The following is a 22,269-nucleotide window of genomic DNA, read 5'->3' as shown; positions in this document are numbered from 1 at the left end:
CAAAGTTGGTCACACTGGGAAGACTGGACACATCTGCACTCTTCCTGTTGGCTTATCCGCAGTGGTCCATCTTTCTTATCACACAAGAATCTTAACTTCTCCCACTACAAACTCAGCTTGATACCAGCTTTTCTCTATCTGGATGCCTATATTTGCATGGGATGACAAATAGCAGAACTATGTAATGTTGGTATATTGCTGGAAAAACAACATACCTGAGACCAAACTGATAGAATCAGCAATAATTAGTCAGGACTCCTTCTTTTCTTATTCATTTGAACGTATTAGCTTATACATTTGTTAATTGCTAAAACCATTCATTGGAGTACATACATAGCCAATCAGTATCCTAATTATAAACAAGCCGTGTGCATCCTTGGTATATTTAGAGGTATTTCAACTTTTAAGTAAACCTTTTAGCCATATACCACTTACAGCTTAATTCAAGTCTAGAATGCTTTAGAAAAAATCCAGAAGGCTTTTGGTATTACTTAACATTATTCAGAATCTGTTAGTCCAAGGGGCATGTCTTCATGAGCCAAACTGGTAACACAGAAACATCTGTAAGGTCAGTAAACATCTTAAGAATTGGTTCTTGCCTGCTAGAGCACTGACCATTGCACCTACTGATCTTCTTTCTCTTCTCTTTTCAGACCAAAGAAGCTCTCTTCACAATCCTCCAGGACCTACGACCTGAAGACCACTTCAATATCATTGGCTTTTCCAACCGAATAAAGGTCTGGCAGCAGGATCGGCTGGTGCCAGTTACTCCAAATAATATAAGGGATGCCAAAAAGTACATTCATAACATGTCACCTACTGGAGGTAGGAATGACGTTAATTTTGCTATTCAGAATTCAGTGGTCCTGTAGCATGTAGTAGTAAAAAAACAAACAAACAAAAAAAACAGTACTTAGTCATGGGGCAAGGGAGCTTCTTCCCTGCTTTCACTCAGGGTTAGGTGACAGAAGGGTATGTGTCCTGTACCAGCTTATATGATGGACAGCTGTACCCAGAGCTGGTTATAAGATGTGATATACTTCTTAAAGAAAAATTGGGCCCATTCTCTAAAATGTGGAAGTGGGAAATCTCCCAACGTCTTCTCTTAAGGACACAGGAAAAAGAAAACATATCCCCATGAAGGACATACAGGACCAGTACTTGTACAGTTTCTGAAAACCTGTATATAAGCAGACACGTGATTTTGTCTGATATGTGAACCCCAGAACTAGCCATTCTGGGCTGTCAGATTACCTTCTGCAAGAGATGGTTCCTCACCTAGTACTTTCTCCTTGTCTCTATCTTTAACAAACAGTAAGGAGCAGCCCTAACAACATTCAAGAAGTTTTTGTCCCCTTTTGCTTGTGCCTTAGTGCCAGGAGTGAAGAGAGGAGAACAGGAGGGCCCAGAGTGATGGTGGAATGCAAGCATGATTTTGAATTAGAGTCAGTGGTCTCCTCAGTCTGTGGACAGCAGTATTAAAAACAACAACAACGACAACAACAAAAACAACAAAAAACAAAAGGTCGAGGGAGCTAAGCTTGTTCATCTTGGAGAAGGCTCCAGGGAGACCTTATTGTGACTTTCCAGTACTTGAAAGGAACTTATAAGCAGGAGGGAGACCAACTTTTCATACAGCCTAATAGCGACAGGACAAAGGAGAATGGTTTTAAACTAAAAGAGAAGAGATTTAGATTAGATATTAAGAGGAAATATTTTATTCAGAGGGTGGTAAGGCACTGGCACAGGCTGCCCAGAGAAGCTGTTCGTGCCCCATCCCTGGAGGTGCTCAAGGCTGGGTTGGATGGAGCCCTGGGCAGCCTGAGCTGGTGGGTGGCAGCCCTGCCCATGGCAGGGAGGTTGGAACTTGATAATCTTTAAGTTCCCTTCCAACCCAAACCATATTAAGATTCTATAAAAAATATCAATGTTTATAATCAAGAATACTTTGGCAGCTGTGCCCATCCTGGCTGAGGACTCTGCAGAAAGTCAAAGAGATGCAAAATGACTTATGCAAATTGTTCTTCATGCAAAGGATCACAGCTGGCTGAAGGTCGAGCAGGGTCTTCCTATAGTTGCCCTTGAGCAGTGACCACTCCTAGCAAAGGAAACGCTCTGATGGAAAAACACAGCAAACAGGATGGTTGGTCACACTGTTTGTATTAAGAGGGAAAGAGTTTAGGAAGTGCTCAAGGGACCTGCCCAGTTAAACAATTACCAATAGTGGAACTAAATTCAGAGTACAAAGCTTTCTACTACTGAAATGCCAAAGTGCGGGGACAGCTGAGTTTGCCCATGAACCTAACAGAGAACAAAAGCAAAAGGAAATGATTAACTCTGAGGTTCAACAGGAACGTGCAGTGATAGTCCACCACAGGCCAGCAGTACTTCAGTTTTGGCTAACTCTGCATTTTCCTTATAAATAATGCTTGTGGCTTGAATATCTTCCTGTGAACGTGAATGCACTTTGGCTCACAGATCAAAGACACAGAGCATGTACTGTGGTTACACTGCTGTCATACTCACACACCAAAGAAGTAGGAACAAAATATTGTGGCACAGTATTTGTGCTTGTGGCAAAAGGCAGTCCTCTGTAGCTCTGTGGTTGCATTTGAAATTAGACTCTATGCCACAAGATGGTTTTTCACTTGTTTCTAGGTAAATCATTATTTCTGAGATTTTGGGTTTGGATGGGAACCTGTGAGAAAAATAAAACACTGAGGTGAATGATTTTTGTTCAGTCATTTTGCAAAAACACAATCTGGATTTTGAGGATTTTTCAGAAGTTTTAGACCCATTCCTATTCTTTGTCTTAGCGCAGTCACTGGAGTTGTGATCACTAAGTTTCTGGGTGTGTGTGCATGGCCAGACCTGCCAGCACATTTTTTGCTGGTAACCTCCCCAGATCTCCCTTTCTGGACACCTAGCAGTCTGTTGCTTTTAGCTCTTAGGCCATTTCAGCTACTTTATTTCTGAGAGCTGTTTTAACCCAGGTGTACCAATCTTGTAAATGTTCCACAACCAACACCTCTTTGCCTTCACAAGCACAAGAAATACCTGGAGCAAGGTGACACCTTTACTCATTTTCCGGCTTTCTTTTTTTCTCAACATGCATTAGACTGCAATTCTTTTCTCAGCTATTCTTCTAATGTACCTATACACTCTCATCTATTTTCTCTTCTCTCCACCTCAAGCAGCAACATTCGTCACTAGGAAACTGTTTGGTGAAAATACACTCCTCGACTAACAAAGCCATTTCTCTACTCTTTAAACTTTGATGATCACTCACATTTGAGGAGTTGTACTGACCACATGTTTTGTGTCCCCATTTGAAGGGTTTTTCTCTGTCTCTCCGAATCCCGTGCCCTTCAGACAAAGTGGGCAGAACTTGTTTTCTTAGTTCAGATACCATCTGAGAGAGACCCATAATTAAGTTTAACTACTTTTTGTATGCGCTGGCAGGGCATGGTATGTACTGTGACTCTGCTTACCATGGCTGATCAATTGTTGTATATTGAGACGTTCAAGGATACAGCAATTTCACATAATAAGCTGCAATTTGTAAATTAATTTATAAGAGTATAAGCAGTTAACCCAAAGTGGTGCTAGCAGAGCTGAACTGAGTTACAGCGCTAGTGCAACCTCGTGCAGAGAAAAGGAGCATCCTGATGAACAGAGATGCTCCCATTCTACTAAAAGGAGCACAGGGAAATTATTTGCACTGCCCTTAGAAGGGGACATGAGCTAATCCTTTTGGTGCCTTCCCAGGGACTAATATTGATGGTGCTCTCCAGACGGGTGCAAAGCTGTTAAATGATTACATTGCTCAGAACAACATCGATGCCAGAAGCGTCTCTCTGATCATCTTCCTCACGGATGGGAGGCCTACTGTTGGGGAAACACAGTCATCCAAAATCCTCAGCAATACCAAGGATGCCATCCGTGATAAATTCTGTCTCTTCACCATTGGCATTGGCAATGATGTGGACTACAAGCTGCTGGAGAGGATGGCACTGGAGAACTGTGGCATGATGAGGCATTTCCAGGAGGATGAAGATGCAGCCAGCCACCTGAAAGGGTTTGTTCTGCTTTATTTGTCCTTCATGATGATCCAGGGGATGGAACACCTCCCCTTCAAGGACAAGGACAGGCTGAGAGAGCTGGGGTTGTTTGACCTGGACAAGAGGGGGCTCTGGGGAGACCTGAGAGTGGCCTTTCAGCATCTAAAGGGGGGGCTACAAGAAAGAAGGGGACAGACTCTTTAGTAGGGTCTGCTGTGATAGGACGAGGGGAAATGGTTGCAAATTAAAAGAGGGGAGATTTAGATTGAATACAAGGAAGAAGCTTTTTTATGATAGGGTGGTGAGGCACTGGAACAGGTTGTCAAGAGAGGTGGTGGATGCCTCGTCCCTGGAAACATCTAAGGTCAGGCTGCACCAGGCTCTGAGCACTCTGATCTAGCTGTAGGTGTCCCTTCCAACTCAAACAATTCTATGATTCAGTAATATCTACATCAGTTTCTAGAGGGCATTATGGGAGGTAAATCCGCTAAAGAGACATAGCAAGAGACAAGAATTTGTCTGAGGCTCAACTCTGGATGAAAGATGTAGAGTATACTTAGAAATTGAGATTACAAGTTTCTTTCTACTCAGAAATTGTTTCCTTCCTAGCAGAAACTCTGAGGTGTACTGGAGCTTTCTAGCCCCACAGAATGTTCCCTTTATTTAAAACACTTTTAGACATGTAAGCCTGGAGAGACAGAAGACAAGTGTCATCTCTACTCAGGTGGATAGAGGGAGAGAAGGATGCATTGATCACTTTACACTGACAACATGAACAGCACTTAGGGGCTTAGTAATGGAGATACCAATTTGGGACAGAAAATGATTTCTTTATATTTTAAAAAAGCTAATCTCATGCCCAAACTCCAGAATATTCTTCTTTGAAAAAAAAAACATGTGATGTGATCTTGTAGTCATTTCATTCCCTCATTTTCTTTGTGATTCAAACTCCCAACAGGTTTCTTTTAATCCTCAACATTTAGTAGGACTAAAGATCATGTCTCTTGTGTCATCAGTTGTAGTCCAAGGGAAGGCCCTAATGGGGAATTTCAGAAAGGTATTTGAACCATAGCTTTGTCTGAAACATCAGGAAATGTAGACCCATCTGCCACTCCACCTGTGTCATTTGCTTCTCAAAGCATGTATTTTGGATAGCAAGGGGCACTCTCTGGCAAATGAGGGATCTGCTGATTGACTCGGCTGCAGAAACACAGCATAGCAAGTATTTGTTCACACACCTCCATCTGATAAACAGCTCACTGCTTATCAAGCTCAGTGGTGGAAAACCCATTTGGTGCCAAATTTATAAGAAAAAGTACAATAATGTACTGGAGGCCAATTCAAATCACTGGTGGAGGGAAAATCTATGTGGGTACCAGCGTCATTTCTGATTTTTGTGCTCTGATTTTTGCGGCTTGTATTTTCATGCAGATACTTCCTTGCACTGTGTTATCAGACAGTTTGTATCTTTCACTCCACCATATTTTTATACTCTAGGAGCTATTTCACAGAATGTTTTCAGACTTAATTCAGTCATGTTTTAAAACATGTCAAGGTGTCCACAATGAAGACACTGAGTGTTCAGAGAGACTTTAAAAGAAAGCCAACTGATTCAGGGTTTGGGTTTCTTTTGAGAGAGAATAAAATACAAAGTGCCACTCAGCCTTCCAACAATCTATATAAGCAGATGTGAAAAATAAATGCTAAACTAAACTAAAGAAGGGCTGAAGCCAGCTCCTTGTTTGTTTACAAAATCAGGCTGAAACGATTTGCCAAGAGATGTGGAGGCTTACATTTAAATAGGAAATCTAGCATTCTTGGAGCAGCCTGGGAAGATCCATCAAAAGCACATTGCTGCAGGAAAAACACAGTACTGTAAACCTAGGCCTTGACCCCTGGTAAAAGCTTTCTGGCCTGTACAATATGAAATATTCTTAGAAGCAGGGTAGGGACACATTAACAAAGCATTATAGGATTAAACTATCTGGTTCTATGGAGGCCGCTGCTTGCTCCAAAAGAAAATTAACAGTAAGGTAGCACTGATCTCCAGGCCTCCTTTATTTAGTGGTTAAGATTCCTACAGTCCTCTGAAACATTCTTGATTTTTATTTTCCTTTGGTTCCCCAGAAGAGTACAGACTCTTAGCAGAGTCTGTTGTGATAGAACAAGGGGAAATGGTTTCAAGCTTGAAGAGGGTAGATTTAGGTTATATATAAGGAAAAAGTCTTTTACAGTAAGGGTGGTGAGGCACTGGAACAGGTTGCCCAGAGACGTGGTGCATACTCCGTCCCTGGAGACTTTCAAGGCAAGACTGGATCAGGCCCTGGGCAACCTGGTCTAGCCGTGGATGTACCTGTTCATTGTGGGGGAGCTGAACTAGAAGGTGAACTTCCAACTCTAAGGATTCTATGATTCTAAAATAGAATTCCTGTTTATCCCACATTGATCATCCCAAACTGTAGTAGCTAGGGCTCTTTCCAGTAATGCAGAAGTTTTGGTTCAGATACTCTACAGCTTTGGGGCCTAGCATCTTGGTCTTATAACTTCTGGCTCTGGAATAACACACACAATACCACTAGAAAGCTACAGGTAACAGCATGTTTTCTGTGCACATTTTGAAATAAATGTAATGCTTTCTGTGAGCCTGAGAAACCAAGAATTTATTTTTAATAAGCACATGTAAGCAGACAGAGATATCTCCTTGCAGAGCTCGTGAACTGCAGAGGAAGTTAGATGACTGCCAGATCGTGGTGGGATGCTTCTGAACAAACTGCAGTGACTCTGTTTAGATGTCTGTTCAACACTGAAAACTAGAAAAGGGCAGAGAATAACTTGGGCTGAAAGGCACCTGTAGAGATCATGTAATGCAGCCTCCTGCTCAGAAAGAAACTAATTTCTAATTTAGGTGACGTTTCTCAGGGTCTTGTCCATCAAGTTTTGAAAACCTCTGAAGTTACAGACTACCTTGCCTCTGGGAGCCCAGTTACAAAGTGGATGGTTAAATTTGGGGTCTGGTGGCTCTAATTGTTCCTGAAAGTCTTGGGAGATGCGTTAGTCTGACTGTATCCTTGGCCATGTGTAAGTGCAAGTGTGTGTGCATACAGTCACAGGAATAGTACTTGCAGTGAAAAATGTATCTTTATTTCAGATTCTATGATGAGATAGGAACACCCCTTCTCTCTGACATCCGTATTGATTACCCTGAAGACAGTGTGGAGCAAGTCACTCAGAATTTCTTCCCCAACTACTTCAATGGCTCTGAAATTATAATAGCTGGCAAACTCATCAACCGCACCTCAGATAGCCTCCATGTGGAGGTGACTGCTAGCAACTCCAAGAAATACATCCTCCTCAAAACAGATGTGGCTATTGACTTGCCAAGCACGAATGACATCAGGGCTGTCCCTGGTCTGGAAGATGGCAGAGGTGATCAAAATTACATTGAGAGGGCATGGAGTTACCTCACCATCAAGGAACTGCTTAACTCTCGGTTAAAGAGTAATGACAATCAGGAGAAAGAATATTTGACAGAGAAAGCAAAGTCAATGGCCCTGGCTTACAATTTTGTAACTCCCTTCACTTATCTGAAGATGAGAGAGGCTGGGCTTCATTCAGAACCACCTCACGAGGAGCTTATCAGCCCTTCTACTGATGGCATTGGTGAAAAGTTGCAGAGCTTGCAAGGACACAAGGCACCACCAGGTACGAGGTAAAAATAACCATGTGCTGGTAAGAGTTTTTTTTCACATGGTTAATCTCTCATGGCTGACTTTGGTAACAGGGATGATCTAGCCAATGAACTGAGGAGTGGTAAACAGAAAACTGGGGTTTTCGTATTGATTTTGTTAACTGTGGTCGCTACCTTGAGCAAGACCTTGTAGACACAACTCACCTCAGGGAAGCACATACTGCTTTTTAGAAACTACAAAAGAAAATCTAGTATTCTGGATGAAGCTTGAAGTAGCTGCAAGAATATGTCCCATGATTACTTTGAGTAACCTTTTGGGAGCATTCATATACCATGGCTTTTTCTGCCGCTTGGTAACAGGCTTCTCTCCTCACTCCTAGGTATTCGCAGACAACAAGATAAACAAAGAATTAAAATCTCCAGAACTTCAGGTCAGTGCCAGTTTTCCTGATCTTTGTAATCCATGATAACAGCAGTTAATTTATAGAAACTTCAGTTGCATACCACCACGGTGTAACCATCCCAATGAAGTCGGCCAAAACCCTGTTTACTAGCCTGCAGAGTAGGGAGGAAAATGAAAACAAAAACAAAAAACAAAGGGCATAGGGAATGAGGATAAGTGTTGGGAAGGTAGTTGATCTACAGTATTTGATCCTTGTGTTTGAAAATACTGTAAATTAGTGAACAGGGAGTGTGTTCTCTCTGTAATAGAACTGGTTGAAAAATGTTAGATTTTTACAGCATAATGTGGAAACATAACAATATTGTTGGAGAAGAAAAAAAGAGAAAATTCTATAGTGTTCTACTATTTTCCTGTTGGTTCTTTAGCTCTACTTGACATTCTTGTCATGATTAAATGCTGAAGAATAAGCCCAGATCAATAACTTAGACTTGAATTTCACTGGATAAGATCAAATTTACCTTATGAAGCAGGGCTTGTCTTATAATCACACCTATATGGTACTTGATGGCTAGTAAAGGATTTTTTAAAAATTACGGTCGTGGGATTGTTTAAAATCTGTTATTGATGGCTCCAATCTGATCTGGCCAGGAAGGCTCAATGGGAGGTGGGCCCATGCAGCAATCTTTGGTTGCAGGAAATATTTATATACGCTGTCAGGGATGTTGCCCATGAATAGACAATGAAAAACAGAAATATTAGACACTTGCATGGTAACACCCATATGAAATAGTATTTCAGGAAGAAAATACCCTATTTTTCTCCTGGGCTACTTTGGGTTTCAATTTTTCATTGAAAACCCAATGCCTTCTGTGAGAAAAACAAAACAATCTTTGTGAAAAACAAAGCAAAGCTTGGTGTTTCCTGGCAAAATGTCTAAAAACAATAAACAAGCAGGCCTAAGGAAAAAAAACAAAACAAAACAAGAAAAAACACTCTTTGAAAAGCAATTTCGTTATATACTTAAACTCTAGAGTTTTGTGTATGTCTCTCACATTTGTCTCCATTCCATGTCTTCCCAGCGGATGGAGACCCTCACTTTGTCATTGATTTTCCCTCCAGCAAGTTCTCTGTCTGCTTCAATATTGATGGAGAACCAGGGGACATTCTTCGACTGGTCTCTGATCATAAGGAATCTGGTGAGCAGTTATGGAAGTTAAGGTCTTCATTGACTAGAAGCAAGGGAGTGGCAATCACGTGCAAAACAGCTGAGACCCTCTCAAGTGTATGTACTGCTTCATTCCAGCTAGATCAGAAAGCTCAGGTCCTGATGATGAGAATCCAGTATGGGCTGGGGGGTGTACTTGACCAGTGCTAGAACAAGCAGAAGAGGCACAGCTGAGTAAATAGCCACAGGCATTTTGAATGCTCAAATGCTGAGCGATCCCACAGGGATTCGCCTATTTGGTTCAGAGGCAACGCACTGCTTTGATAGCACAGCTTCACTAGTGCTCTAGTTACAAGGTCACAACATGAAATGAGGAAATGAAAGATTTAGCAGCTTAGACTCATCAAGATTCCTTGTATATTGGAACATTACTCTCTACTTACAGCACTGATTGATTGCTCCAGGACAGAGTGAAATATCCAAAAGAGCTAACCAAGCAGTGAGTGTTTTTCAGTGAAGGGACTACCAAATTGGTTACCAAGTCATGATAGCCTTGAGAAAACCCCCACAGTTCAGGATCTATTTTGCATGAGCCAGTCTGATATCCAGAGGCCCAAACTGTGGTCTGATCTGATCTGGAATGCTAAGCAGGGCAGCTAATAAGCAGATTATGTCCTAAGCAGGGAAATGGTGGGAGGCAGGGGGTGTCAAAACCGGAGATAACACACACTTGTTTTACAAAGGAGATAAACAACTCTAACAATAAAGTCGCAAGAATTCTTTCCTGTGGTCTACCCTCCAAATTTCTGCATTCATGTCTGCCTTGGTAAATGAAATCCAGATCCTGGCAGTGTTTCCCCTAGATTTCTTTCACAGACTGTGTATGTGCTACTATTTGAGTGATTCTGTGGCTGAAATGCAGAATGAGCTTAAGGAAAGCAGACTCTGCAGAACAAGCGTGTTGAGTCTATGAGGATGGAAACAATAAAATCCCTCAGGAATGATGAGGGGTAGAGATATTTCACCTGTGTGTTGATGTCTTGGGTCTAGGTTGGATTAGCCACAAGCTTCCTCCCTTACTGTTGCCATACTGTAGATGTCCCTGTTCATTGCAGAGGAGTTGGATTCCACAATTCTATATAGTAGCTGTGCAAAGACTTGTGGGAAGTAAGCCACTGTCTTACAGACAGGAAGTCACAAATATAATTAAAATGATTGGAAATCTTGCTGTGGACCTCAAGGCTTCAGTTGGCTCAGTGGGACCTGCATCTTGGACTACTTGAAAGTGTTTATTTTGGGTCAAATCTGAGGGAAGCTGGAAGGGCACTGCTGGTAAAACTGAAAATAACCCAATCAGAGTGCAGGTTCAGGGTACTCCTCTACAGCCACACAAAGAGAGCCTGGATTTCTTACATTGGCACCTGAAAAGATTTAGCACATCACACTGCTGTAGTTCAAGCTATTCCCTCTGTAGGTCCCACTCCATCTTTAATGTTGCGGCCAAGGTAGTAGACATTACTCTGCAGCTACCCAGGTTAGATCTCTTCTTAAGAGTTCAGGTTGTGAGGGACATCAATCTCAAAACGTGTACTGCCATGAGATCCTCTGATACAGCAACTTTCAGATACATTCAGGTCCTGTTCCTGGAAGAAGTTCAGTCTCTATGCCAGCTGGTGATTTGAGGAAAAACAGGCCTGCCAGCAGCTTGTCTTAGTCCTCTAGGATCTATGTTTGCCCTATGTTTGCCCAAATCATAGCAACAAATAAATAGTTTAGGTAAATCATACCATGGCTGGTGGAGTTATAGTAGTCAGCAAGGTAAATATTTGTCTTATATAGCTCAAAAAAAACCATATAAGTGTACTGATTATAAGTTGTCCTGAAGTTGGATAGAGCTTAGGAAGTGGCTGTGCCAAGAAGCAACTGATCCTATCCTGGGTACTATGTACACATGGCTGGGACTAAAGAGGCTAGGGTGACTTGCCTCCAGAGAAAGCCAGTATTTCTTAGCTTGGATAAATTCAGGTACTCTGTATAAGTTTATCAATTTGTAACACCCTGGTAGAGCTGTTTTGAATACTGATTAGTGAAATAACTCAAGGATTAGGTGGTGAATCTGCACGTGGTTGGTTACAAAGCTCGTATCTTTGAGACAATAGACCTGTTCTTGGTTCCAGTTTTCACTTACTGATTCTATTCCTGCAAGGTGTAACTGTGAACGGGCAATTAATTGGAGCTCCTGCACCACCCAATGGCCACAAGAAACATCGGACTTACTTCAACACCATCACTATTCTCAGCAATAAGCCAGAGAGATCTTACCTGGAGATCACACCCACCAGAATTATCCTGGATGATGGGGAAAGACTTATTCTGTCCTGCGACCGGAATGCTGTTGTGCGGAGCAGCAGCCTGGAGGTGTCCATCTCTGCCAATTCCAACATCACTGTGACGATACGAGACACAATCAGCTTTGTCATCCTCATCCACCGCTACAAGAAGCCAGCCCCGTACCAGAAGGATCATCTGGGGTTCTACATCTCCAACAGTAAAGGTCTCTCTTCTGACTCCCACGGGTTACTGGGTAAGTAACAGGTTCTCAGGTTCAGAGCTGTAAACCAGAGAAAAATGATCCTTCCAAACAGTTTTAAAGGACAGAGACGGGAGGTGATGAAAAAGGTTTGTGGAGATTTAGTTAGCAGGTGTAACTTCGACTTCCTTTTGTAAATGACTTTTGCTGCCAGCATTCCCAACTCCTCTCCCATCTTTCTTTGTATGAGCTTTCTCTCACTATCCCAGCTATGTCTGTGCCTCTGTTTCCCATTACCACTCTTTTAATGATTGTTTAATGCAGTTGTCATTTGAATACACACATTAGAAGCTCCCAGAGATAAATAATACAGAGAGAGAAAGCAAGTATTTCACAAGAACCCCTAATAAGGCATTAATAAAACGTTCTCCAATAATAGTCCTAAATTAGAATAGATCAGCAGCTACGTGCTCTCAGGAACGTAACAGAGTTGGGTCTGACTCTCTCTAAGCAGAAAGGAGAGTCAGCTGAGGTCTTGCAGATCCCAAAAGAGAGTTCTGGTCACAGTTAGTGCATTGCCAGAGATCATTGGCTTACAGCCTTCAAGTTCTGTGCTTCCATATGTACAGAGGGTCTGCCTTTGCAGGACTGAGCTGTTTACATTTGAGCCTGATTGAGATTAAGAAACATTAGTATTTCTTGTTACCCCTTTCTTTCAAATTTTTGAATATGAACCATCCCCACATTCTGAGAACAACTGGGCTTTAGGAAGGTTCAGAGAATGTCTAAACAGTTAGGCTCTTCCAGATGTCAGGAAGTGATGTTTATGGACATACACATGTGCAGAACTAAGGCTGAAGCCATAGTTTCCATGACATTCAGGCATTCTAAGGCTAAGCAAGAGACGATCCTTCAAGTATGGGTTTAGGATTCAGGCCCCTTGCATCTACTTAAAAGACCCTAAGAAGTTTAGGGAAGAGAACTTGGGGTTGTAGGCCTAAATCATCTTTCCACTTGCTGATGGGCTTTGTATAGGCTATCATCCTCTAGTAACCCTGGCCTACAGAGGGGAACTTACTACCAGCAGCTCAAGAAGCTCTCTAGCTCAGTCAGTATATCTTGACATGTGGATGAGAAATAAGATCTTATTCTAATCTCTGTCCTCACAAGTTTTATTAAAGAATCTCAGGGCCTAGACTCATCCTGCCGTTGCTGAGGAGCTGTAAACAACTCCACACTCTGAGAACCCTCAAAATACACCCTATTTAAAAAATTATATATACGTAGGCTCAAAACAACCATTAAAGGGATGTGTTTTATATTGTCTTGCAGGTCAGTTCTTGAACCATGAAGTTAAACTTCTTCGGGAATCTTTAAACGTCAATCATCAGCAAGTTGGCCAAAACCAAACTGAAGCATTACAGCCAAACCTCACAAACACTCTGAAAGTGAAGGGCCGGCTTGTTCCTGTTGTGTGGAAGCAAAGGAGGATCTACAATGGTCAGCAGCAAGTTGACTGCTGGTTTGCCAAAAACAACGCAGACAAACTGATTGATGGCAGCTATAAAGACTATTTGGCTTCTCATCCTTTTGACACTGGGACCATCCCTGGGACGATTAACAGCCTTTAAGACTGATCATAGCAATGCATTGCAGCAGCAAGTGTGACAGCGTGTCCCTTCTGAAGCCTCTAGAGATAGGCAATTTATGAATATTTCTATACTTTTTGGTGCCAAAGAAACCAGGTCTTGTTGCCCTTGGAAATCAACTGTCTCTATTTTATGCTAGATGAACAGGGTTCATCAAATTCCTGAAGACAAGGAGGTGGGATGGAAGGATTGAGGATACAGTTAAAGGTGTGATTGGTGCTCTCCCAGTGGGTCAGGAGGGAGAAAGGGGTAGCAGTCCTATCAATGCAGAGAGCTGCCAGCCTTAATCCCATTCAGGGATCTGTGCAATAGCCCCAGGGGCTGGTCAGTCACCCACGAAAGGCATGAATCGTACATCACAGTGCCTATCTAGAGAGGCAACCTTGAGTGATAACATTTTGCGAGGAAGTGACGTGGAGTACATGCTCCAGCCACGGTCCCTGGGGACAGAAGAGGGAGAGGAGAGATGGGTGGATATTCATCTGCAGAGAGCCATTAGCATCAAAAAGGTAAGAATAAGAAATAAATAAAAACTTTAAATCAACAGGCCACAATAAGGTATTGCTTTCTTCGCTATTGGGATAGGGTCTGGATTTGCCACTAAACATGCTGTGCCCTGAACCACTACAGAATCTTAATACAGTGGTGAAAACCCTTATACAATTTATCGCTGTCTTAGAGTACAGGCTGCACGCATGAAAGCACCTGTGGTCCTCAGCAGAAATAGGATTGGTGCCAGCAGTCATTCCATAAAGCATCCCACTTAAATGACATTATAAATGTAGTGATTTCATCCTGATTCATTAGTCCCTTGGAGAGGAGCAAAGTTCCACTGTGAGCTTCCAACAGACCTCCCACTTCCTTGAGCAGAACATCACTTCTGCGTCTCAGAGATTTAGATTTGCTAAAAGATAATGAACGTGCACTCTCCATAGCTTGTGACCCTACTAAGAAGTGTCTCAATCTTGACTTTAGACTGGACAGTTGTAGCTGCTTTTCTAATCATAGAAGTATTTATTTATTCCAAATCTTTAAAAATTTTCATCCCAGTTTCCCTGGCTGCTTCTCCTTCCTTGCCCTGCAGGAATTTGTACACAGCAGGAATTTGGCAGCAGAAGCTTAAGGGAGGGTTTGCCAGCCACCCCCACTGCAGGTGGTGCTGCTGCAAAGAAACCTCCAAACCCAAACAGCAAAGCTGTGGTCTATTTTAAAAATGAGGCATCATTGAATAATGCTATACATCAGCCACAGGGGAGTTTGCTGGTAGAGAACTCGGCCAAAGAAGACTTTGACAGCCACAAAGTCAAAGTCTTTGTGGCCAAAGTGAAGTCATGCATGCTCTGCCTTTTCTAGAGAAAGGAAGGCGGGTGGCTGATGGAAGCATCTCCAGCAGCTAAATGATATCCATGTGTGAGGAGAAAAATAAGAAGTTGCCAGAGGCATACAGAAATAGGTTCAATCTTGACTAATTTTTTGCATATTTAAAAACAAAATCATACTGTTGCAGTCAGAGCTCCAGCTGCTGGTGTTGGGTTGGGTGGAGTTGTTTTCTAGTTGCTTGATCATTGAGCTAGCACTGCAGCAGCAGAGCAGGTAGTAAGCATGGCTGCTTTTTTTATACCATATTCTGTGGGGAGAGGGAAACAGCCAAAAGCAACCAACTAGAATTAATTGTGCTCTGCAAGGTCCTTCCAGAGAGCTTGGCCACTGCAAAACTTCTGCCAAGGTTCATAATTTTATCTCTGTTTTCTTCCAAACTACTGCTTTGAGCCTGGCTGTCTTGGAAAACAGCTCTCTGGCAAGGAGAAGCGAAAGCAAGAACTTTGGCAGTCCTAAAGAGACTAAAGAGACTTGACAGTATGCTCACAAGACAGGAATAAAAGGAGAGTCCGTGAGGCTGACTTCTCTACCCAAGAAGTTGGTGGGAATATCACCTCATCCACTGCAAAATAACATCCCGTTTCACTAGCACAGGGTGAAGAGGGTAGAGACAGCAAAATTCTAGACAGTGGGTGTCTTCACGCAGTCCCTATAGTAAAGGGCTTTCCCTGATATTTTCACTCTCCTCCCACATTTTGCTGTTGAAGTGTATTGCTAGCGGGAGCAATTTGGTTAGGCTCTCATCTCTCCTGTATATAGGTATGTATATATAGACGCATGTATTGCTAATGCTTCAGGTGCATCATTGGTGCTCTTCCCCAGCCAAGAAAACATATTTCTTTCAGGGTCTGAAAAGAACAATGATCAACTCCAGCTTCCCAACCATGTGAAGCACCTGGAGCAATGTACTCAAGTTCTCCTTAAGGTTCCAGTTATCCATTTCACAATAAATATTTTACAGTGAACACTACCATGAAGTTCTCATTTGCCAAAGATGAAACAAACTTTGAAGCTAATTGTAGGCATGCTTCATGCTCCTGGACAAGCTTATGCTACCAGATAGCTGAAAGAACCACTCCAAAGTTAATAGAGTTCATGTTCCCGCTACTTCAACATTTCTAAGGGCAAAAGCAGGTCACGGACTGAAAATTTCAGCTTCCCCCTTTTATAGAATCATTTGAGATGGAGGGACCCTCATAAAGGCCATCTAATCCAACTCCCCTGCAATGAACAGGGACACCTGCCGCTAGATCACGTTGCCCAGAGCCTGATCCAGCCTGACCTTGAACACCTTGAAGAACAGTGCATCCACCACATCTCCGGGCAGCCTGTTCCAATACCTAAACAAGGGGCATTTACACTTTTCCTCCCTCAGAAGGAGAACTGTCCAGGCTTGGTCTTTATCCCCCTTTGTGATAGGCCAGAGATGCCTCAGGAAACATGGTGCCACGTACGCATACAAGCACCCATTTACTCTCATCTCCATGAGTGCCGCATTTTTATTTTGATGTGGTTGAAGATCACAAACTGCTCAGATAGCTCAGAAACAAGGGCTGAGCAATCACTCCGGAGCACAGTGGAAGTAACTGCATCCAGGTGGGTTTTTAATATCTCCAGTGAAGGAGACCCTCCCACCTCTCTTGGCCACCTGTTCCAGTGCTCTGTCCCCCTCAAAGTAAGTAAGTTTTTCCCCTCGTGTTCATGATGGCCCATTGTGAATCACCACACCCAGCACTGACCCAGTGCTGAGCACAGTCAGGTTTATTCCCTAATTGAGATGACATCACTCACCTTCCATTTTAGAACAAGGACTGTGCTGTGGCCTAGTACTGCACTGTGTAACTCTATAGCGAGAGCAAAAACTGAAATACCATTTCACTTAGGCAAGTTTCTAACAGGAAGCTCTTTTCAACTGCTTTTACTGAAGACCTTATGCAGCACAGGGGTTCCTTCAGCCCTCGCCAGCGGAGGACTCTGCAACTTTTGCTTGTTTGGCAATGAGTGATGTCACAAAGCAATATAAACGAGCTGTTCAGAGAGCTGCATGTCATTTGTTCCAACAGCCATTTGGCATGCCAGCACAACTAGGATTCTGACCATTAAATAAAGAAGAAACAAAAAGGGACTTAACTTCTAGAAATACATCATAGGGCTGCACAGCTGCAAGTGTAGCCAAGCATGTCTAGTTCACTCAGGGGCATGCAAGACTTATTTGCATCTAACACTTCTAAAATGCTTTGAAGTTGGAAAGAACAGCTACCCAAAAAAATTCACATCCTCTCAGCTTAGTTTTTAAAGGACTAAAGCCCTCTAAAGTCAGAAAAATCCAAATCCCTTACTTACATCCCTGATTAAGGAACATTTGAAAACATAAGAGAGGGAAGACCCCAAAAAACCAACCCCACCCAAAAAAACAATAACAACTCCTAACCAACACTTCCTGAGACTTCTGCGGTTTGTGAGGTTTGCCTAGAGCTTGCCTGGGTCTACCTGTTCAGACCTGGATCAGACTGTGCTCTGGCTGGACTCTGAGCTCCAGCACAGCTGCCTGCAAGCAGGCTGGGAACACATTAAGCAGCTGTTCTGTTCCCTGAGAGCTGCAGAATGTTTCACATTTTTTCGCTCTTTGTAGATTATCAGAGCCTGTTAACAAGAGAGAATAGGAAAAGCCCTGCACCTTTAAGTTGTAGCAAAAGGTGCCAAGTCCTCTGATGACCCAACAGCTCCCACTCCCTTCCCTTTACAGAGGTCGTGTCTCACAAAACAAGGCATAAGAAAACATTTCACACATGAAGCAGTTTTAAGTCGAATATTTATTGCATTCTTTATAAAACAGTAAAAAAATACATCAGATCCACTGAGACAATCTTCCCAATTCAAGGCATTTAAATATATAATCACAAGCCAGTTCTGTAGAGTATCTGTGCAATATAAAAGTGTTACAGTTCAGACAGTACAAGATAGATTTTTCTATAAAAAGAAGCAGAGAACTTTCTGATTGCAGTCTCTAGCCCTGACAAAGTTACACCCAGCTGGCCAGCCAGAGGAAGTATACATCCTTACCCTAACCTCCATGTGCCTGCAATGTGTCTATGGTAGGGTCAGGCAGATAAAGCAGATACTGCTTAGATACAGGCTGTACAGACAGCATCCTAAAGAGAGAACTACAGAAGGGGGTGTCTACATGAGGCAAGTCTCTACAGATCCCTAGAGATCAGCTGCATTCTGCATCCTTCCTCAGCCAGCTCAGGAATTACAGTACTTCTTCCTTCCTCCACCTCCATCATCTCAGTGCTATCAGATGACCACGTGGTAGCTGGGCTGCTTCATCTTCTGGTTTGTTCCCTGGAGTCCTGAGATATCCTGGTCACTTTCAGACTGGTCAAAATCCATGTCTGGAGAGAGCAACACCTGGAGAGGAGAACAGACAGATGCTCATGGAATCAGAGTCCTCAATCAGATGCAGCTGGAATTTCCTTCTCTCATCTTAATATCACAGGCAACATCCCCTAGCAGGGGATTGGTGGAGGGGTCAAGCACCCATAGAAAGATCTGCTGCAAGATCTAACCCCACTGGAAGAGCAGAGGGGTCTTAAGGTCACCTTGACCACTCCAATGACAGCCAGGACCATATGGATCCAAATACAGATGCTCTGGTACCCCCAACCCCTCTTAGGAGCGGAACAGGCAGCTAGAAGCTCTGTTCACCAGGGGACAAGACTCACAGACATTCACATTCAGGCCAAGCTGCAGCTTCCAAGGAGATGCACAAAAAACTAGGCCACATTTTGCATACAGCTGTAACAGAGACATTTTCCCAGGCCCCCAGCTGCTTGTGATTTCCAGAGCTCAGCCAGGGGAAGCAAGGCAGAGCTCAGGGTTGCTTCAGCCACAGCCAGCAGGCTCAGAGATGCTGAGCTAGCCTGGCACCTTTTTATTTTTACCCAGCAGAGTCTAAACTGAAGGAGCCAAAACAGAGCATCAACACCTCCCACCAGTACCTCTCCTGATAAGAACACTTTGCTGCACAATCACAAGGCTGCCTATTGCCTCCAGAATGCCTATGCTCTCAGCTGCTAACCTCAGACTTGAAGCTACCAAGAGGCAGTTCTGAGCTAAGCAGCTGCCACTGGTCCAGAGCATTTGCTTGTTGCAGACAGAACCATCCTGATGGAGCATCCTCCAGCCATATCATTTGGAAGAGGAAAAAGGCTAGATTTTACTCAGGCTATGGCTGCATGGCCCCGCAGAAGAGCTGCAATCTAATGCCAGCCAGCAGGCTGAATAGAAAAACTGTTTGCATGGATAGTATTCTATGATTCTATTCACAGCTTGACAGATTGTTCGCTCAACCCCATCTGACTCCTTCAAAGCTCAGCTTTGAGCAAAAGCAGCCGTGTTGTCTTTAGGCCCAGCAGTAGCAAGATCTAAGCACAGTTGATGTGCTGCAACCCAGCAGTAGCCACGAGCTAAGGATTTCTGGTCAGCACTGGTCCCCCACATCAGAAGCACAGCCAGGTCTTCAACATTCAGAGCCTGACTCTATGCTATGGTTGGGCACAAGTTTAGCAGCACAGCTGAGGGCTTTCCATTTTATTTCCTCTAGATGAGAAATATCAGAAGTCCCTCCTGGCTCCTCCACTTGCCCCTCAGTACCCAGTCAGCATCATTCGTTCATGGCTAGTAAGGGGAAAAAGAGCCTGTTAGCACTCTCTCCCATGCCAAAAGAAAAGAAAAAGCAGCAGCTCTACCCAGTGAAGTAGCAAAGACTTCCCACTGAAGTCACAGCCCCATCCAACCCCAATTTCACAGAACCATAAAGGCTAGAAAAGACAACTAAGATCATCTAGACAAACCACCAACCCATCCCTACCATGCCTATTGAAATGTGTCCCTCAGTACTGTATCTACCCTTTTCTTGAAGGCTTCCAGAGATGGTGACTCCACCACCTTCCCAGGCAGCCTGTTCCAATGCCCCATCAATTTGTGCTAAAATTGGAACCAACGAACTGTGAAGCCTCCTGTGTCCATCCCACAAAACCCTTCCGCCTCCAGGGCACCAGTTATAGGACAGCTCTTGAGCTTTCAGCCCAATGGGGCCCAATGACAGCTCAACCAGTCCCAGAACCCAACATTCCTTGGTGGAAAAAACACAACCAGAGCAGGAGTACAGCCTTACTCATAGCCATCTCCAGACACAGTTGTGAATGAACATGTCCTCCACTTGTTTATTTAAGGCAGCACCACCACGCTAGTCACCACAGCAACAAAGCAACTAAACAGGAAAAACAAACTGCAGTGAACCAGTGACTTCAAAGAAGCCAAAGAGCCACAGAACAAGACATTCTCCCCACTCTCACACACCACATCTGATTCTGTTATCCTCAGAGCAGCACATCAGATCTTCAAAGGATAGAAACAGGTCACATTAAGATCTCATTCCCCTCTATCGCTTTAAGTTGCCTACACAACTTCATTTTTTTTTTTGGTTCAAGACAACACGGGAAATTTTCCATCTCTTCCGAGTGAAGATTTCCTGTTTATCATAAATATTATGATGTTGGAGGACCTGAAAAAATGGGCGATTAATCACACAGCATTATAAGAAAATCACTGAACTCTGACAGGCTGCAGCAGATCATCTTTGGAGTCTAATGAACTGATTATTTAGGTGGGTTTCAGCTCCAAACTCAGACCTTCTCACAGCCAGCCATGGCTGACATAGCAGGTGCTGAGCGTTTGCATCCAGACCTATCTGGGCTGCTATCTGCCTGCTCTAGAGCTCATACAAAACCATTGAAGCCAGCAGTCCTCTTGTAACCTTTCCACAGCTCCCTGGTGAGCTTCATCACAAGAAGGCACCTCACTCCTCTGAGGGTCATGGTACAGACCCTCAGACAGGATTGTTTGGGATGTTTAGTCAAGGCACTTCCTCTACAGATGCTTCCAGGTCAGAAGCACAACAGATCAGTGGTACAGCTGGAAATGGACCATGGTTTCCCGATCCCAGGATAATGCGTTACTGTCCCACTCAGCCCTCAAATACTTCACACATTCCTCCTCACACCAGGAAGAATGAGCTGAAAAACAGAGAAGCTCAAGGACTACTTCCATACATGACATGGAATTTTGTCTGAAACTCTACCTGTCATATGCAGAGATAGGAGCCATCCTACCTTCCTCCCACATCTTAGTTTGGGTGAGTCTCCATGCCTCAGTAGGACTGACAGGTGGGACATTCTCCTTCTGGAGGCACCTCTATGCCCATCTTCATTTAACTTCCCCTAATGAGCAGGCACTTGATTTCACCTTGAGAGATTTAAAAGTTAGCTCAGCTAACCAATTAGCAAGTCAAATTTGCTCTTCGAGTACTCTTCAACTCTTAAAGCAAGCAGTAGAGGTATTAGCATTCACTATCGCCTTCAATCTAGCAATTTGCCAGAAGTTATAGTTCCTATGGAAGGGAGTAGAATTGGTGCTGAACTCCATGAGAACTAAAGGCAGGTCCATGCAGTATATTAGCTTTCCTTTCAACCTTAAACTAACCTCCAGTTTCTCTGCAAAGACTCTGAGAAGTACCATTCTATTAGACCAAATTTCAATGTAATTTGCCTCTGGAATTGTAAGCCTTCAAAGAGGAGAGGAAAAAAAAGCAGAAGCTCACTTAGCTCCCTGAGGAAAAATCTAAAACAAGTCCAAAAAGATCAAATACAACATGATTAAAATTGACTTGTTTTCCTAAGTGGAGAAAACAAAGAAACCACCGATAAGATCTGAAGTTTATCAACACTTACAAGAACAAGGAAAAAAAGAGACGCGGGTCAAGGGCAGGACACATGCAAAGCAGAAATCAGGGCCAAGCAGATGAATGCACTTCCCTACCCTGAACAGCACCAGATTCAGACTGGCCCTCTGAAGTTCTCTGTCCATCCCACGTGGAGACAAAAATGGACTGAACATCTACCAAGGTAGGACACAGGCCTGAAAGAATAAGATTTAAGGATGATTTGGAAGCAAGAGTGAAATTTTTCTGCATTAAGACTGAGCTTGAGCCTTTCAGGGTTTTGGTATGAAAAAGAAAATAAATCACAGAATTACAGAACTGCAGGGGTTGGAAGGAACTTCAAGAGATCATCAAGCCCAACCACCCTGTCAAAGCAGGATCCCTACAAGGTCACACAAGCAGGCATCCAGATGAGTCTTGAATATCTCCATAGGAAGAGACTCCACAGCCTCTCTGGGCAACCTGTTCCAGTGCTCCATCATCCTTACCATAAAGAAGTTCTTCCACATGTTAGTATGGAACTTCTACGTTCAAGTTTCAGGCCATTACTTCTTGTCCTATTCCAATGCACCACAGCAGTTCCATTACGAACAAGAGCCCAGTGTCACA

General features: G+C 43.3%; 2 protein-coding genes across 2 annotated transcripts in view; one reads left to right on the top strand and one right to left on the bottom strand.

The window, feature by feature from the left end:
- ITIH5 (inter-alpha-trypsin inhibitor heavy chain family member 5) overlaps positions 1 to 15,846 on the top strand; it is a 49,760-nt gene extending 33,914 nt beyond the window's left edge. Inside the window, exons 8-14 of the mRNA XM_021384339.1 lie at positions 654 to 825; positions 3,769 to 4,078; positions 7,210 to 7,763; positions 8,130 to 8,180; positions 9,232 to 9,348; positions 11,524 to 11,901; positions 13,180 to 15,846. Coding sequence (XP_021240014.1) covers positions 654 to 825; positions 3,769 to 4,078; positions 7,210 to 7,763; positions 8,130 to 8,180; positions 9,232 to 9,348; positions 11,524 to 11,901; positions 13,180 to 13,478 — 1,881 coding nt within the window. The 3' untranslated portion in view covers positions 13,479 to 15,846. The remainder of the gene's footprint in view (positions 1 to 653; positions 826 to 3,768; positions 4,079 to 7,209; positions 7,764 to 8,129; positions 8,181 to 9,231; positions 9,349 to 11,523; positions 11,902 to 13,179) is intronic.
- The window catches only part of LOC110392447 (store-operated calcium entry regulator STIMATE-like), a 31,320-nt gene continuing 26,721 nt past the window's right edge, over positions 17,671 to 22,269 (bottom strand). Inside the window, exon 8 of the mRNA XM_021384687.1 lies at positions 17,671 to 18,287. Coding sequence (XP_021240362.1) covers positions 18,174 to 18,287 — 114 coding nt within the window. The 3' untranslated portion in view covers positions 17,671 to 18,173. The remainder of the gene's footprint in view (positions 18,288 to 22,269) is intronic.

Source organism: Numida meleagris, chromosome 1, assembly GCF_002078875.1.
Source record: "Numida meleagris isolate 19003 breed g44 Domestic line chromosome 1, NumMel1.0, whole genome shotgun sequence".
NCBI lineage: Eukaryota > Metazoa > Chordata > Aves > Galliformes > Numididae > Numida > Numida meleagris.
The sequence above is the reverse complement of the archived record's forward strand: the minus strand, read 5'-3'. Positions and strand labels throughout refer to the sequence as shown.